Here is a 14,391-nt window from a genome sequence, read left to right as displayed (position 1 = left end):
CTATCAGTTTCTTAGTTGTTTTAAACTCTATTATGTTGGTAGATGTTTTTCTTTCTCCTTTTAATCCTATTTTTGTTTTATATATTTTGAGCCTTTGTTTAAAGCTTATACTTTTCTAGAAATTAATAAAAATAGCTCTCAGCCTCCCTCTCTCTCTCTCCAAGTCTCCCAGGCTGCCTGTGTGTCAAGATATTCCACAAGAGAGACTTTCATTATTTCACTGCATGCGCTGCTCAACCCTCTCTCCAATTTCTAATTCACACCTGGTCTGAGAGTGTGCTCTTGCCTAAGAAGATCTGAGCATTTTTCCATAGGAGACCAGGACAGAGGCAGAGACTCTGATGCAAAGGAGTCGCAAGAAAGGTGGCCAAGAAGGGTGAGGGAGAGACACAAAGATGGTAGTAGAAAGTAGTGAGATGCACTCTGAACTGAGACAGACCAAGAGTAGGGGAGTGAGACAAGATGAAGGGGCTTGAGGGACCAATGGAGGGTTGGCAATGCTTGGCTGTGCTAGGAATAGTATTTGGACAGAGAAAGTAATGTATAATTTTAAAAACCTGAAATATAAAATAGAGGTGGAGGATAGGTAACACACAAGATCCTGGGACAACTGAATTATAGATAAAAAAAACCCTGCTCCTATTGATTGCTTCTCATTAGGTTTTAAACCCTGTGCCAGTGTGTATAAGTGCATATTTTTATGAAACCCCTCCACTAATATGTGAGATTACCCCCACTTTGCTGATTATATCACTGAATCTCAGAGAACTGAAGTGAGTTGAGACTAGCTCTCTTTTCTTTGACATTACAGAAACAAATTTAGAGAAATGGAAGGGTAAGATGGAAAGCAGGGAATTGAGTCTTAAGTCCCATTCCAGTGTTCTTGCCTGGAGAATCCCAGGGATGGCAGAGCCTGGTGGGCTGCCGTCTATGGGATTGCACAGAGTCGGACATGACTGAAGAGACTTAGCAGCAGCAGCAGCATAAGTTCCAATTCCTTGGCCATCTGATGAGAAAAGCCAATTCACTGGAAAAGATCCTGATACTGGGAAAGATTGAGGACAGGAGGAGAAGGGGAAGACAGAGGATAAGATAGTTGTGTCACACGAGTGTATGTTCCTCTGTTCTTTATACCCTTGTGCTCTGTTATTCTTTTCAAAGTTTGTGCTCTGCCCCCTTCCCTCCTGTTTCATGCTCTTTTCCTGAGCCCCATCCAGACCCACAAGGCTGCCTCTACAATCTTCTGGAGAGACAACCAGAAAATAGCTGGCCTTGGGAGGGAAATACTCTATAATATCCAACCTCTTAATTCTACCCAGCACTGGTCACACTGGAGATCTTGGGGACGCCCAAACTCCAGTCCGGGGGGTCCCAGAAGGTCATCATGCCTTGACCTGCCTAGGGATCGGTCTTCAAAAGGTTGTCACACTTCAACCTGTTCGGAGATCCTCTAGTCCCAGGGGTCCCAGGAGGTCGTCATGCCTCGACCTGCCCAGGGACCCAATCCTTGGGAGGTCGTCACGCCTGGACCTGCCTGGGGATTCGATCTCTAGGAGGCTGTCACACCTCAGCCTGCCTGGGGATCTGCACCCTGACCCGGGGATGCCTGGCTCTCAGGTTGCAACAGTTCTGGGTAGGATAAGCTTCAGAAAGACTCACCCCTAAGGAAGTCTACCTATGGAAACAGAAAGAAGCCTATTACTTGTGGGACTGTGCCCAGTCTCAGCAATAACTCAGGAGCCCAATGAGAACCCCATTGCCTTTCTGGAGAGGCTAAAAGAGGCACTCCAAAGGTTTACCAACCTGGACTTAGACTCTTACGAGGGACAGGTGATTTTAAAGGACAAATTCCTGTCCCAATGTGCATCAGATATCAGAATTAAGTTACAGCAGCTACAACAGCAGGACCCTGCTGCCTCTTTAGATGAGATGGTCCAGACAGCCACCAATACCTTTTATAACAGAGAACAGGAGAAGGAGGCCAAGGCCCAGGAGAAGGAGAGAAAGAAAGAGACAAGGCATTCCCAGATGCTGGCTGCCCTCCAGAGAAGCCCTATGGCAAACCCCAAGTCCTTGAAGGGCAAGGCACAAGACAAATGCCTAATCTGTAGACAGGCGGGGCATTGGGCCAAAGAGTGTCCAAACCGTGACAAGTCTCCTAGAACGGCTTGCCACAAATGCCATCAACTGGGACATTGGGCGACACTCTGCCCTCGGGACCCAAGAGCCTCAAGGTCAAGTGCCAAGCCTACCCTCACCATGGTTCAAGAGGACTGAAGCAGCCCGCTTCAGCCAGCCCGCCTGTCACAGATAACTATCACGGGGCTGGAGCCAAGGGTGCAACTGGATGTGGCAGGTAGGTCCGAGAATTTCTTGGTTGACACAGGGGCTACCTACTCTGTCTTGATCTCCTACTCCGGAGCCTTCTCCTCCCAAACCTGTACCATTTTGGGTGCTACAGGAAAAGCAACTACTAAAAGATTCACCCGAGCATGTCTTTGTTGCTGGGATGTACAAATATTTTCCCACCAGTTTCTGGTGGTCCCTGAGTGTCCTATCCCCTTATTGGGAAGAGATATACTCACTAAACTGGGGACCACCCTTGTGATGGGAAGTTTTTCAGCCCCTAGAGCTCTACAGCTCCTGGTTACTACAGAAGAACCCATTACACCTTCAATAGAGAGGGATCAAAGACTATGGGAAGACAAAATTAACCCCCAGGTGTGGGACCAGGGGATTCCTGGACGAGCCCACCAAGCTGAACCAGTCATCATTGTCCTCCGAGATCCCACTCGGTTTCCTAACTGGAAACAATATCCTCTCAAAAGAGAGGCTCGGGAGGGACTACAGCCTTTAATAAATAAATTCCTTGCTTGTGGGCTATTGGTCCCCACCAGTTCGCCATGTAACACCCCAATCCTCTCAGTAAAGAAAAAAGATGGAACCTGGCAAATGGTTCAAGATATCCCGATCATAAATGAAGCTGTAGTCCCCCTTCATCCCACAGTACCCAATCCCTATGTAATCTTGGGAGAAATCCCACCCAGTGCCAAGTGGTTTACAGTCTTGGATCTCAAAGATGCATTTTTTGCATACCACTGGCTAAAGAATCCCAATATCTTTTTGCCTTTGAGTGGGAAGCCCCAGGAGAAAAACACCAACAGATGACTTGGACAGTATTACCTCAGGGGTTCAGAGATAGCCCCCACCTGTTTGGACAGGCCCTTAGCCAGGACCTCCTAGATCTGGACCTGGGACCTAATGGGAAAATATTACAATACGCAGATGACCTACTAATCTGCTCTCCAGATGAGAAAAGTGCCCAACAACATGCAATTCAGGTTCTAAACTTCTTGGCAGAAAGGGGATATAAAGTCTCCCATGCTAAGGCACAGATGGTCGAGACAAAGGTCACTTACCTGGGAGTTCAGATTACACACAGGTCCAGGAGGCTGTCCTCTGATCGGGTACAAGGAATCCTCCAGTTGCCCTCTCCCACGACTCAAAAACAATTGCGAGCTTTCCTGGGGCTAACTGGTTATTGTAGAATCTGGATACCCAATTATGGTCTAATTGCCCAGCCTTTATATGAAAGCTTAAAGGGACAAAACGATTCAATCCCACTGATGTGGGGAACTCCTCAAAAGGAGGCAGAGGCTACACTAAAACAGGCCTTAACTCAGACACCTGCCTTGAGGTTGCCAGACCCAGAAAAAGCATTCCAACTTTATGTCCATGAAAGAGAGGGAATAGCCTTGGGAGTGTTAACTCAAAGGTTGGGATCTGAGCCCCAGCCTGTAGGTTACGTATCCAAGAGGCTCAATCCAACTACCTGAGGCTGGTCCCGCTGCCTTTGAAATCTTGCAGCTATTGCAATCATGATAGAAGATGCTTTAAAACTCTCCTTTGGGGGCAAACTATTTTTACCAGCCACCAAGTAAAACAACTCCTAAATGGGAGAGGCCATTTATGGATGTCTGATCAAAGAATCCTCAGATATCAAGTAATGCTGATGGAAAATCCAGGCCTCACTATATCCCCTTGTGAGGTTCTTAACCCAGCCACCCTCCTACCTACCCCCGAGGGCTCTCTCGCCTTTCACTCTTGTCTAGAAACCTTGGACCACTGGACAAAACCCCGAGAGGGATTGTCAGAAGATCCTCTGACCAATCCTGAGGAAATCTGGTACACTGATGGAAGCAGCTTTGTCTTGGATGGAAAAAGAAGAGCAGGTATGCAGTAGTCTCCAATTTTGAGACCATAGAGGCTAAGCCTCTGCCACCAGGTACTTCAGCCCAATTAGTTGTGCTCATAGCCCTGACTCGAGCTTTAGAGCTGGGAAAAGGAAAAAGAATAGCCATTTACACTGACTCCAAGTTTGCCTTTCTGGTGCTACATGCACATGCGTCTGTTTGGAAAGAAAGGGGCCATTTGACCACCCGAGGGTCCCCAATCAAATATGGTTCTCAGATTCTTCGACTCTTGGAGGCAGTCCATCTGCCCACTGAGGTTTCAGTTTCCTACTGTAAAGGACACCAAAAAGGGAACACGGAAGTGGCACGAGAGAACCAAGCAGCTGATCAGGCAGCTAGGAGATCAGCATTACAGAACCATGACCTAATAGGGATTGCCGCCTTAGTTCCACAGACTTATTTGCCAGAAACTCCTTCATATACTGAAGGTGAGACTCTTAAAGCTAAGAGCGAGGGCTTTCAAGATCATATGGGGTGGTTCCAAAACGAGGGACTCCTTTTTCTGCCTGGAAACCTCCAATGGAAGTTGGTTAACTCCTTACATGCCACTACTCATTTAGGAGAAAAGGCCCTCCAAAGATTACTAGAAAGGTCCTTCAGAGGAACAGGCTTCCAAACAACTATAAGACAGGTGGTCTCCTCTTGTCCCACTTGCCAATTAAACAACCCCCAAGGAGCTCGAAGACCCCAGCTGGCCCAGCCCATCCAATGATGTGGGGCCTACCCAGGAGAGGACTGGCAGATGGACTTCACCTAGATGCCAGTTTCTCAAGGGTATAAATACCTATTAGTCATGATAGATACATTCACAGGATGGATTGAAGGCTTTCCCACCCGGACTGAGAAGGCTAAGGAGGTGGTAAAAAAAAAAACTGCTCCATGAAATCATTCCAAGATTTGGTCTGCCCAGGTCATTACAAAGTGACAATGGGACATCATTTACTTCTAAGGTCACCCAAGGGGTCTCGAAAGCATTGGGCATTACTTATTATCTCCATTGTGCCTGGAGGCCTCAATCTTCAGGAAAAGTAGAAAGAGCCAATCAATTATTAAAATCAGTGATAAAAAAGATAACCCAGGAGACCTCCCTGGGATGGAAGGAGGCTTTACCAATAGCTCTCCTCCGCACCCGCATTGCCCCTAAGGAACAAGTTGGTCTTAGTCCTTATGAGATGCTATATGGGAGACCTTTTGTTTATGTCAATGACCTCTTCCTAGATCCAGAGGTTCAGACCCTCCAGTCTTATACCATGGCCATTGGGCAATTCCAACAGGATATACGCTTGTGGGGTATGAACCAGGACCCAAAAGATTCTAAAGAGTCACCATTATATGCTCCAGGGACTCAACTGCTAATTAAAGTCTGGAAAGATGGGTCCCCAAAGGCTCAACTCCAGCCCACATGGAAGGGCCCCTACCTTGTAATACTTTCTATCCCCACAGCAGTCAAGGTACCAGGACATGACTCCTGGATTCACTACTTATGAGTCAAGCCGTGGAAGAAAACAGAAGAGGACACTCGATACACCTGTGGGCCCCTGGGAGATCTCAGATACTTATTCAGAACTACCAATGAGTGCCATTCTAATGAACACCCCCAAAATCTGGTTTCTGGGGATAAGATTTCTCAGGATAACTCTAAGGAGCCAACACAGCTTGACAGAGACTGTACTCCAAGACAGACAGGAGATAGATCTTCTGAACAAGGAGGGACTTGAGCCATCCTGGAGATGTGAATTTAAAATTGACCAATGACCCTACTAGTCCTTGTTATGCTATATGGATGATGCCTATGATTATTCCATGTACTGTCAATTGTCTATCCTGTTTTGTCTCTGCCCAGGTCAACCAGCTACAACATGCAGCGCCAGTTCAACAAAGGTATAAAACTACAGCTGACCACGGAAAATATCACACACCCTTGGACACCGCTATAAGGACTCTGAGGCTTGAGACTAGCAAGAGGGGGGAGGCCCAATACCCCTCGCCGTCCCAGTTCAGCAGGAAGTAGCCAGAAAGACCTCGACGCCCCTATTCCCAAAGAATTGGGCCTCCCATCTCTTGAGGGGGGAATGTTAGGTAGGTAGAATAGGGAAAAGGAGTCCAAAATGGCGGTGGCTAGAAGACAAGGAAGGTCAAAGGAAGGTCCAAGGACCAGAGTGAAGACTCCAGGCAGAACAAACAGCACTCCTGGCTAAGCCCAATTTGCATAGGGCAGGCCCAGGTGGAGGAAAAACATATAAAAGGAGGAGCCAAAGCACTTTTTCAGGACTCTCTCTCCCACATGCATGCGCTCTTTTCTCTCTCTCTCTCTCTCCTGCTATCTTCTAAATAAGATAGAGCTGTAACACTGATTTGCCTAAGAGCTGTAGCACGGTTTGTCCAAGACCCGAGAGCTGTGACGCATCAAGGGCTTTAATGTCCGTTGCTCCAAATCTTTCCGTTGCTCCAAATCTTTGTTGTGACAAGACAAAGAACCGAGGAACATACACTCACGTGACAGTTGGACAGCATCACCAACTCAATGAACTTGAGTTTGAACAAATTCCTGGAGATAGTGAAGGACATGGAAGCCTGGTATGCTACAGTCCAAGAGGTCACAAAGAATCAGACACGACTTAGTGACTGAACAACACCACCACCATGAAAAGATTATCACAATAAGTTTAGTAAACATCCATCATCTCATGTAAATTCAAACTTAAATAGAAAAAGTTTTATTTTCTTGTAATGAGAACTCTTAGGATTTACTCATTTAACAGCTTTTGGATATAATATACAGCAATATTCATTAGATTTATTGTGTTGTATACTATATCCCTGAGAAGCACAGAATTTATTCAGTCTGGAAGATTCAGTTTTAGTTAATTCACCAGTTTAGCTTGTGTAAATTTCATTATTTTCATACAACCTCAGCAATTTCAATAGATAAATCACTCTTCAATATTTGTGCAAACTTATTAAAATAATCAGATGACATCTTTAAAAATATACCAATTGTTATCTTGGTATATTTCCCTTATAAACTTTCCCTTACGTCTGTGTTTAGCAGTATCAGTCCAAACCACTGTAGAACAGCACAGGTTCCTTAAAATTCTCGATATTTTTATAAAATATAAAAAAAAATCTTTTAAAATTCGAGACTAGACTGGTAAAATCAGAGAATTCCTTATCAGACAGAAATGTCAAATAATCATAGAACTAAGTAGAGAAGTAAGTGAAGCATTAGCATCAAAACTTTCCATAGTGATGTCTGCTGATCCCTGGTGGTCTGGAGTGTGGATTTCAATAGATTATGTGTTCTGGGGGATAGGAATCTGGGGTTCCTAGCAGGTCCTGGGGTAAGATCTAAAATCCCCCATGTAGAGCCAAACCCCAAAAAGGACAGCCCCCCTCAGAAAGGAGAGCTGAGAAATATCTGTCCTGAAGACTGAGATGGTGAGTGTGGAAGCTGTGCAAATTTGGCTCTGGATGTCAAACATTATGCTAGTGGTAGTGCTTAATTGATCACTTATGTCCTACTCTCTGTGAACTTTTGGACTGTAGCCCACCAGGCTCCTCTGTCCATGGAATCTTCAAGGGATCTTCCCTACCCAGGGGATTAAACTATTGTCTCCTGCCCTGTACAAAACATAATAGAGGTTCAAAGATTAAGGTCTTCCCTTAGGCAAGGTTGAAGACTTTCCTCTCTTGTATTTGGAATTTAGGCTGCAGTTCTTATTTTTGGATGGATCACTGGATGTGTGACACAGTCCAATTTTTAAACCAGATTTGAACAGGAGAATGGCCACGTGGCTCAGGTAGAAGTAGATGAAGTGTTTGGTTTCATGTGTCACATGACTTCCACTATGTGGTGCCAGCTGGGGCTGTACTTCTTGTCAAACTCCTTCTTGATATGGGCTGCAATAACCTTCTCTATATTTAAAATGGGCAGTAATTGATATGTCTCCTAAGTATCTGGCAGAAATACATGCAAAAAACTTTTCAAGTGCTTTAATGCAGACCTTGAAGATTTACCACAGATAAAATTCAAGGAATCCAAGCTCAGACACAGTTAAAAGACAGGGAATCATTATGGTAACAGCACACAAAATATTTAACATTTTTGAGAAGTAAACTTCTCTCTTCTATTTTCTAAGAGCTTTAAAAATATTTATTTTTAATTGATTGATGATTGCTTTAAAATATTGGTTTGATTTCTGTCATACAACATGAATTCACCATAGGTGTACATATGTCCCCTCTGTCTTGAATTTTCTAAGAGTTTTTTAAATTAGAAATTTATGTTGAATGTTTGAAATAAACTATAAATTTTAAAATATTCTCTAGGCTTTTCAGAAAGATGATACAAATCATGCCTTTCGATTTCTTCCAAGTTATTTTTCTCAGTTGATCATAGTTCACCTAATAAGAATAGAATAACTTTGTGACAGATTTCTTTTGTTTATTCTTTTTACATCAAAGTGCTGGATTTATATTGGGAGCAATATTAGAACTTTTATATAGCATTTTCTCTGAACAGTACTTGTATGCGGTGAGGACTGTTCTAAGCACTTTACACCTATTAAATTAGTGCTCATAATAACCAAATATTAATAGTTGTTATTTTTATTATCTCCATCATAAAGAAAGAAAGTGAAGAAAGAAGTCTCTCAGTCGTGTCCAACTCTTTGTGACCCCATGGACTGTAGCCTATCAGGCTCCTCTATCCATGGGATTTTCCAAGCAAGAGTACTGGAATGGGTTGCCATTCCCTTCTCCAGGGGATCTTCCCGACACAGGGATCAAACCTGGGTCTCCCACATTGCAGGCAGATGCTTTACTTTCTGAGCCACCAGGGAAGCCCCATCTTCATCATATAGATGAGGAAAAGGAAGCTCAAGGAGTTAAGCAAGGATCACACAGCTACTAAGTCTTCAAACACAGACTGACTGTCTTCAGAGTTACACTCTGGACCCCTATGCTACACTGCATCTCAGAAAGATCTTCCATGACAACATGTAAATTCGGTTCAGTTCAGTCACTCAGTCGTGTCCGACTCTTTGTGACCCCATGAACTGTAGCATGCCAGGCTTCCCTGTCCATCACCAACTCCCAGAGTGGAATTTATTCAAACTCATGTCCATCGACTCGGTGATGCCATCCATCTCATCCTCTGTTGTCCCCTTCTCCTCCCACCTTCAATCTTTCGAAGCAGATTTAACATCTAAATTAGGATCCCTTTTATTTGATAGTACTCTTTTTTTTTCCTCCTGAGCATTAGTACAATTTAAAATTATCAATTAATTTTTCAATTAGTTTAATACTTGTCTCCTTTAGTCTCTTTCTCTTTGAGAGCAGGAACCATTTCTTGCCATTTCCCTGTATATACCCAGTGCCCCCTAGCACAGTAGACTCAGCAGTAGATGCTCAATAACTAGTTGGGTAAATGAATGAAACCAAAAAGGTAACTAAGAAAAATGTTTCCTTCATGGAGTAATGACTCCACCGTGTGGAATTTTAGAATATTGTCCAAAAAAATTTTTTTTAACAAGATAGGTTTCATAGAACTGATTCTCCTATTACCCAGGCTTGTATTAGAGGTTTTGCTGTTGTTTGGTCCTTTTGAGATTTTTAGAGCTATAGGAAACCACCAACTCTTCAGGGCAGGTTTTCCCTTACTAGATTTGCTTGGTGAAACGAATTGTGCAATTAGGTGAATAGCAGGTATCAGCTTAAATCCAGAACTCGCTTGATTCTACCTTGCCAAAAGGTAAAGCATAGATCCATCAATAAGCTCTTGGTTCCGAATGATCACTCTGGCACATCCAGAGCCCCTTCCATGCAGCGTCTACTATCTAAGAAGTCTATCGATGGCAGTACCGCACTCGCCATCACATATTCCTTACAGTGTATAATGACTAAAGCATAAATTGTGTCCAGAAATAACCTCTGCCCTACAATCATACACCAGGAGAGAGTAAACTGCACTCCATTCTAAATCCTAAATTTTACTGGTATAATGTTTTGCACATATTGTTCAGTGGTCAAGTCGTGTCCCACTCCTTGCCACCCCATGAACTACAGCATGCCAGGCTTCCCTGTCCTTCACTATCCCCTGGAGTTTGCTCAAATTAGTCGATGACACCATCTAATCATCTCATCTTTTGTTGACTCCTTATCCTGCATCAGGGTGTTTTCCAATGAGTCAGCTCTTCGCACATACAACCTATAATAACTATTTTTAAAACACCAGTATGTTAAATAGAACTACGTCTCTAATCTACTTATTATGGGCAGTTCATTTTATGAAGTTAGTATGAAAGTGAAAGTGAAGTCACTCAGTCGTGTCCGACTCTTTGCGACCCCATGGACTGTAGCCTATCAGGCTCCTCCGTCCATGGGATTTTCCAGGCAAGAGTGCTGGAGTGGATTGCCATTTCCTTCTCCAGGGGATCTTCCCGACCCAGGAATCGAACCCGGGTCTCCCGCATTGCAGGCAGACGCTTTACCGTCTGAGCCACCAGGGAAGCCTTCCTTGCTATTTAAACTAGAAATGGACAAAAAGAAAAGTAAAAATTTTAAGCCAGTATGATTATAGTTAGAGATTATATATACTGAGCCTGTTTTTTCCCCCGTTTAATCTAGGTCCAACTCTGTTTCTATTACACTAACCATCAACAAGAGACGCAGGAGGTCTAAACCTAGCGAGAGCCGCTCTTTCCCCAAGAATTTATGGTCCTCGGGCTACTCTCGCCACTGGGAACTCTATGGTCCCGGGGCGGGCTGGGAGGCCTGCGTTTGAAAACCGTGGCGGGAAGATGGCGGCCGCATTTGTCGCCAGGGTCAGTTTTTCCCGAGTGGGAGGACGCTGGGACTCTGTGTTTCCCTGAATGGCGGAGAAGATTTCGCGATGAATATAACGCGCTGGAGTGGGAAACAGCGACGTTCAGCATCAGACTTAAACTCCTCGTCGGGAAGCGGCTTTGACGGCAGTGACAGCCCCTTGCTCCTTTCCGGGCCGGTGCTGAGCCCACCTCCGGGCCTGGGACGCAGCTTGAAGGATCGTGGGCGCCGGCCGGCCGGAGCTACAGGTACTCCCAGGCACTCCGTGGGCAGCTCAGCCGGGCTACTAGTCGCGAGGTGTCCTTTCGACGCGGAGCTCGCTCGTTTGCGGGACCCGCTCGGCTCCTACTCCCTTTCTCAGTTTGTGACTCCGGCCCTGAGCGGCATGTCACTTTCTGTTGACAAGGAAGAGCTTTTAGTCCGTGTTCAGAGACCTCCTGGTATTAGTCTTCAAGTGGTTTCTGGGTTTTTATTCTTTTGACATTTATTTACAGAAACAACTTACTAGTTGGCCAAATCTCATCACCTGTAAGGGATTCACGCCTAATAGTGCCAGTACTCCTTACAGATACTTATATGGATGTGTTTTATGGCAGGTTATATATAACACGTAGGAATTTCAAAACTCAGTAGAAGGCTAATTACTGAAGTCTTACGTTAAAACTAACTACTTCCTTACTTTTTCTGTTTTTTGTTTTTTTCCCCAAAAGGGGAATGCAAGCAGACGTTTCCTGATGATCAAATAGACAAGCTGCTGTTGGCAAATTGGGGACTTCCTACAGCGGTTCTGGAGAAATATCACAGTTTTGGTGTAAAAAAGATGTTTGAATGGCAGGCAGAGTGCCTTTTGCTTGGACAAGTCCTGGAAGGAAAGAATTTAGTCTATTCAGGTATTCAAATTTGTGCAAATTAATTTCTGTACCATTTTTAAGGCATTATGAATGTAAAGAATGCTCTACTGAGGTAAGGCAGATGAAATTTATAACTAGATAAAGTCTTAAAATATATGAAAAGCAAAGTTTCATAATATGCATACCTAAGTTATGAAAATCCCATTATATGGTGGGGTGGGGAAAGGCAAAACCCCTGCAGTTTAAAGAGAGTTATCTGCTTGCCTTTCCTCTGAACAAACATTCATCCCAGTGTGAGCATGCAGTATGAGATGTAAATGTGTTCTTCCCACAGTTGATCTCAGTTGCCTTTCAGTGTGTGAACATTTTACAATACATATCTGTTTATAAGTTGACCTGCTCATACAGGAGTATATACATAAAACCCTATGTAATAATATACTTTATGAAAGGTTATATGGGCTTTCAAAAGTAATTTTGACTTATAAAACTTTTAACCATCGGTCTTTAGAATACTGACTTTAGAATCTAATCACTTGGTAAGATCAGTTTTCTCTGAAGTTGTGAGTTATCCAGATTTTTCATTATGGCTGCCAAAAATAGCTAGGAAATTTACTATCAATAGATATAAATTCTCAATGGATATGTTGAGTTTGAATAAACTCCGGGAGATAGTGAAGGACAAGGAAGCCTGGTGTGTTGCAGTTCATAAGGTCCCGAAGAGTGTGACACGACTTGGTGACCGAACAACAAGATACAAGTTCAGGCTGTTTACTGGCTGTGTAACCTTGTAGGTTACTTGAGAGAGAGGAGGAGAGAGGGAGTGAGAGCGCACATAGAAAGCATGAGTGCCTGGTTGTGGGCTTAGAAAAGTTTTTGGCACATAGGAAGTACTCTTTACTAACTGCTAGTGGCAGTTAGTGGTAGTTGTAGAGTGCACTGACAGTTTCAATTGCTTAAATACTTGGGTGTCATTCATAACTCTGGTCACCAACTTGCATAAATTTATCACTGGGTCCAGTGTCTGTTACCTCATATATCTTGATTATCATCAATACTGTTTGTTCTTGGGTACATTACCTAGTTTACTATCATCTTCTAGATTATGCAATAGCTTTGTAACCAGATGTTCACGCTGGTTTTAGAAAAGGCAGAGGAACCACAGATCAAATTGCCAACATCAGGTGGATCATCGAAAAAGCAAGAGAGTTCCAGAAAAACATTTATTTCGGCTTTATTGACTATGCCAAAGCCTTTGACTGTGGGATCACAATAAACTGGAAAATTCTGAAAGAGATAGGAATACCAGACCACCTGACCTGCCTCTTGAGAAACCTATATGCAGGTCAGGAAGCAACTGTTAGAACTGGACATGGAGCAACAGAGTGGTTCCAAGTAGGAAAAGGAGTACATCAAGGCTGTATATTGTCACCCTGCTTATTTAACTTATATGCAGAGTACATCATGAGAAACTCTGGGCTGGAAGAAGCACAAGCTGGAATCAAGATTGCCTGGAGAAATATCAGTAACCTCAGATATGCAGATGACACCACCCTTATGGCAGAAAGTGAAGAGGAACTAAAAAGCCTCTTGATGAAAGTGAAAGAGGAGAGTGAAAAAGTTGGCTTAAAGCTCAACATTCAGAAAACGAAGATCATGGCATCTGGTCCCATCACTTCATGGGAAACAGATGGGGAAACAGTGGAAACAGTGTCAGACTTTATTTTCTTGGGCTCCAAAATCACTGCAGTAGGTGATTGCAGCCATGAAATTAAAAGATGCTTACTCCTAGGAAGGAAAGTTATGACCAACCTAGATAGCATATTCAAAAGCAGAGACATTACTTTGCCAACAAAGGTCCGTCTAGTCAAGGCTATGGTTTTTCCTGTGGTCATGTATGGATGTGAGAGTTGGACTGTGAAGAAGGCTGAGCGCCGAAGAATTGATGCTTTTGAAGTGTGGTGTTGGAGAAGACTCTTGAGAGTCTTTTGGACTGCAAGGCGATCCAACCAGTCCATCCTAAAGGAGATCAGTCCTGGGTATTCATTGGAAGGACTGATGAAGCTGAAACTCTAGTACTTTGGCCACCTCATGCAAAGAGTTGATTCATTGGAAAAGACTCTGATGCTCGGAGGGATTGGGAGCAGGAAGAGAAGGGACGACAGAGGATGAGATGGCTGGATGGCATCACCGAGTTGATGGACATGAGTCTGAGTGAACTCCAGGAGTTGGTGATGGACAGGGAGGCCTGGTGTGCTGCGATTCATGGGATGGCAAAGAGTCGGACACGACTGACCGACTGAACTGAACTGAACTGAATCTTTTCTTTCTGCTCTTCCTTTGCTTCTGCAGCCAAAGTGAACTCTGTAAAGGACATTTATGAATTTGTCACTCTTTTTCACGTTCACCTAACTCACTAATCACTCTCCATTGCTTTCAATATAAATTTCTTACGTGGTAGG

At 43.9% G+C, this 14,391-nt stretch overlaps 1 protein-coding gene across 4 annotated transcripts in view; it reads left to right on the top strand.

The window, feature by feature from the left end:
- Positions 1 to 10,486: 10,486 nt before the first annotated feature.
- POLQ (DNA polymerase theta) overlaps positions 10,487 to 14,391 on the top strand; it is a 251,403-nt gene continuing 247,498 nt past the window's right edge. For 2 of the 4 annotated variants that reach the window (XM_061401199.1, XM_061401269.1), the window contains exons 1-2: positions 10,494 to 11,326; positions 11,789 to 11,968. In XM_061401199.1, the coding sequence (XP_061257183.1) occupies positions 11,146 to 11,326; positions 11,789 to 11,968 (361 nt within the window). In that variant the 5' untranslated portion in view covers positions 10,494 to 11,145. Of the gene's footprint in view, positions 11,327 to 11,788; positions 11,969 to 14,391 lie in introns of all 4 variants that reach the window. The other 2 variants (XM_061401365.1, XM_061401120.1) reach the window with 2 other exon arrangements.

The sequence above is a fragment of the Bos javanicus genome, chromosome 1 (assembly GCF_032452875.1).
Source record: "Bos javanicus breed banteng chromosome 1, ARS-OSU_banteng_1.0, whole genome shotgun sequence".
In the NCBI taxonomy this organism is placed as follows: domain Eukaryota; kingdom Metazoa; phylum Chordata; class Mammalia; order Artiodactyla; family Bovidae; genus Bos; species Bos javanicus.
This window is presented reverse-complemented; position numbering and strand designations above follow the sequence as displayed.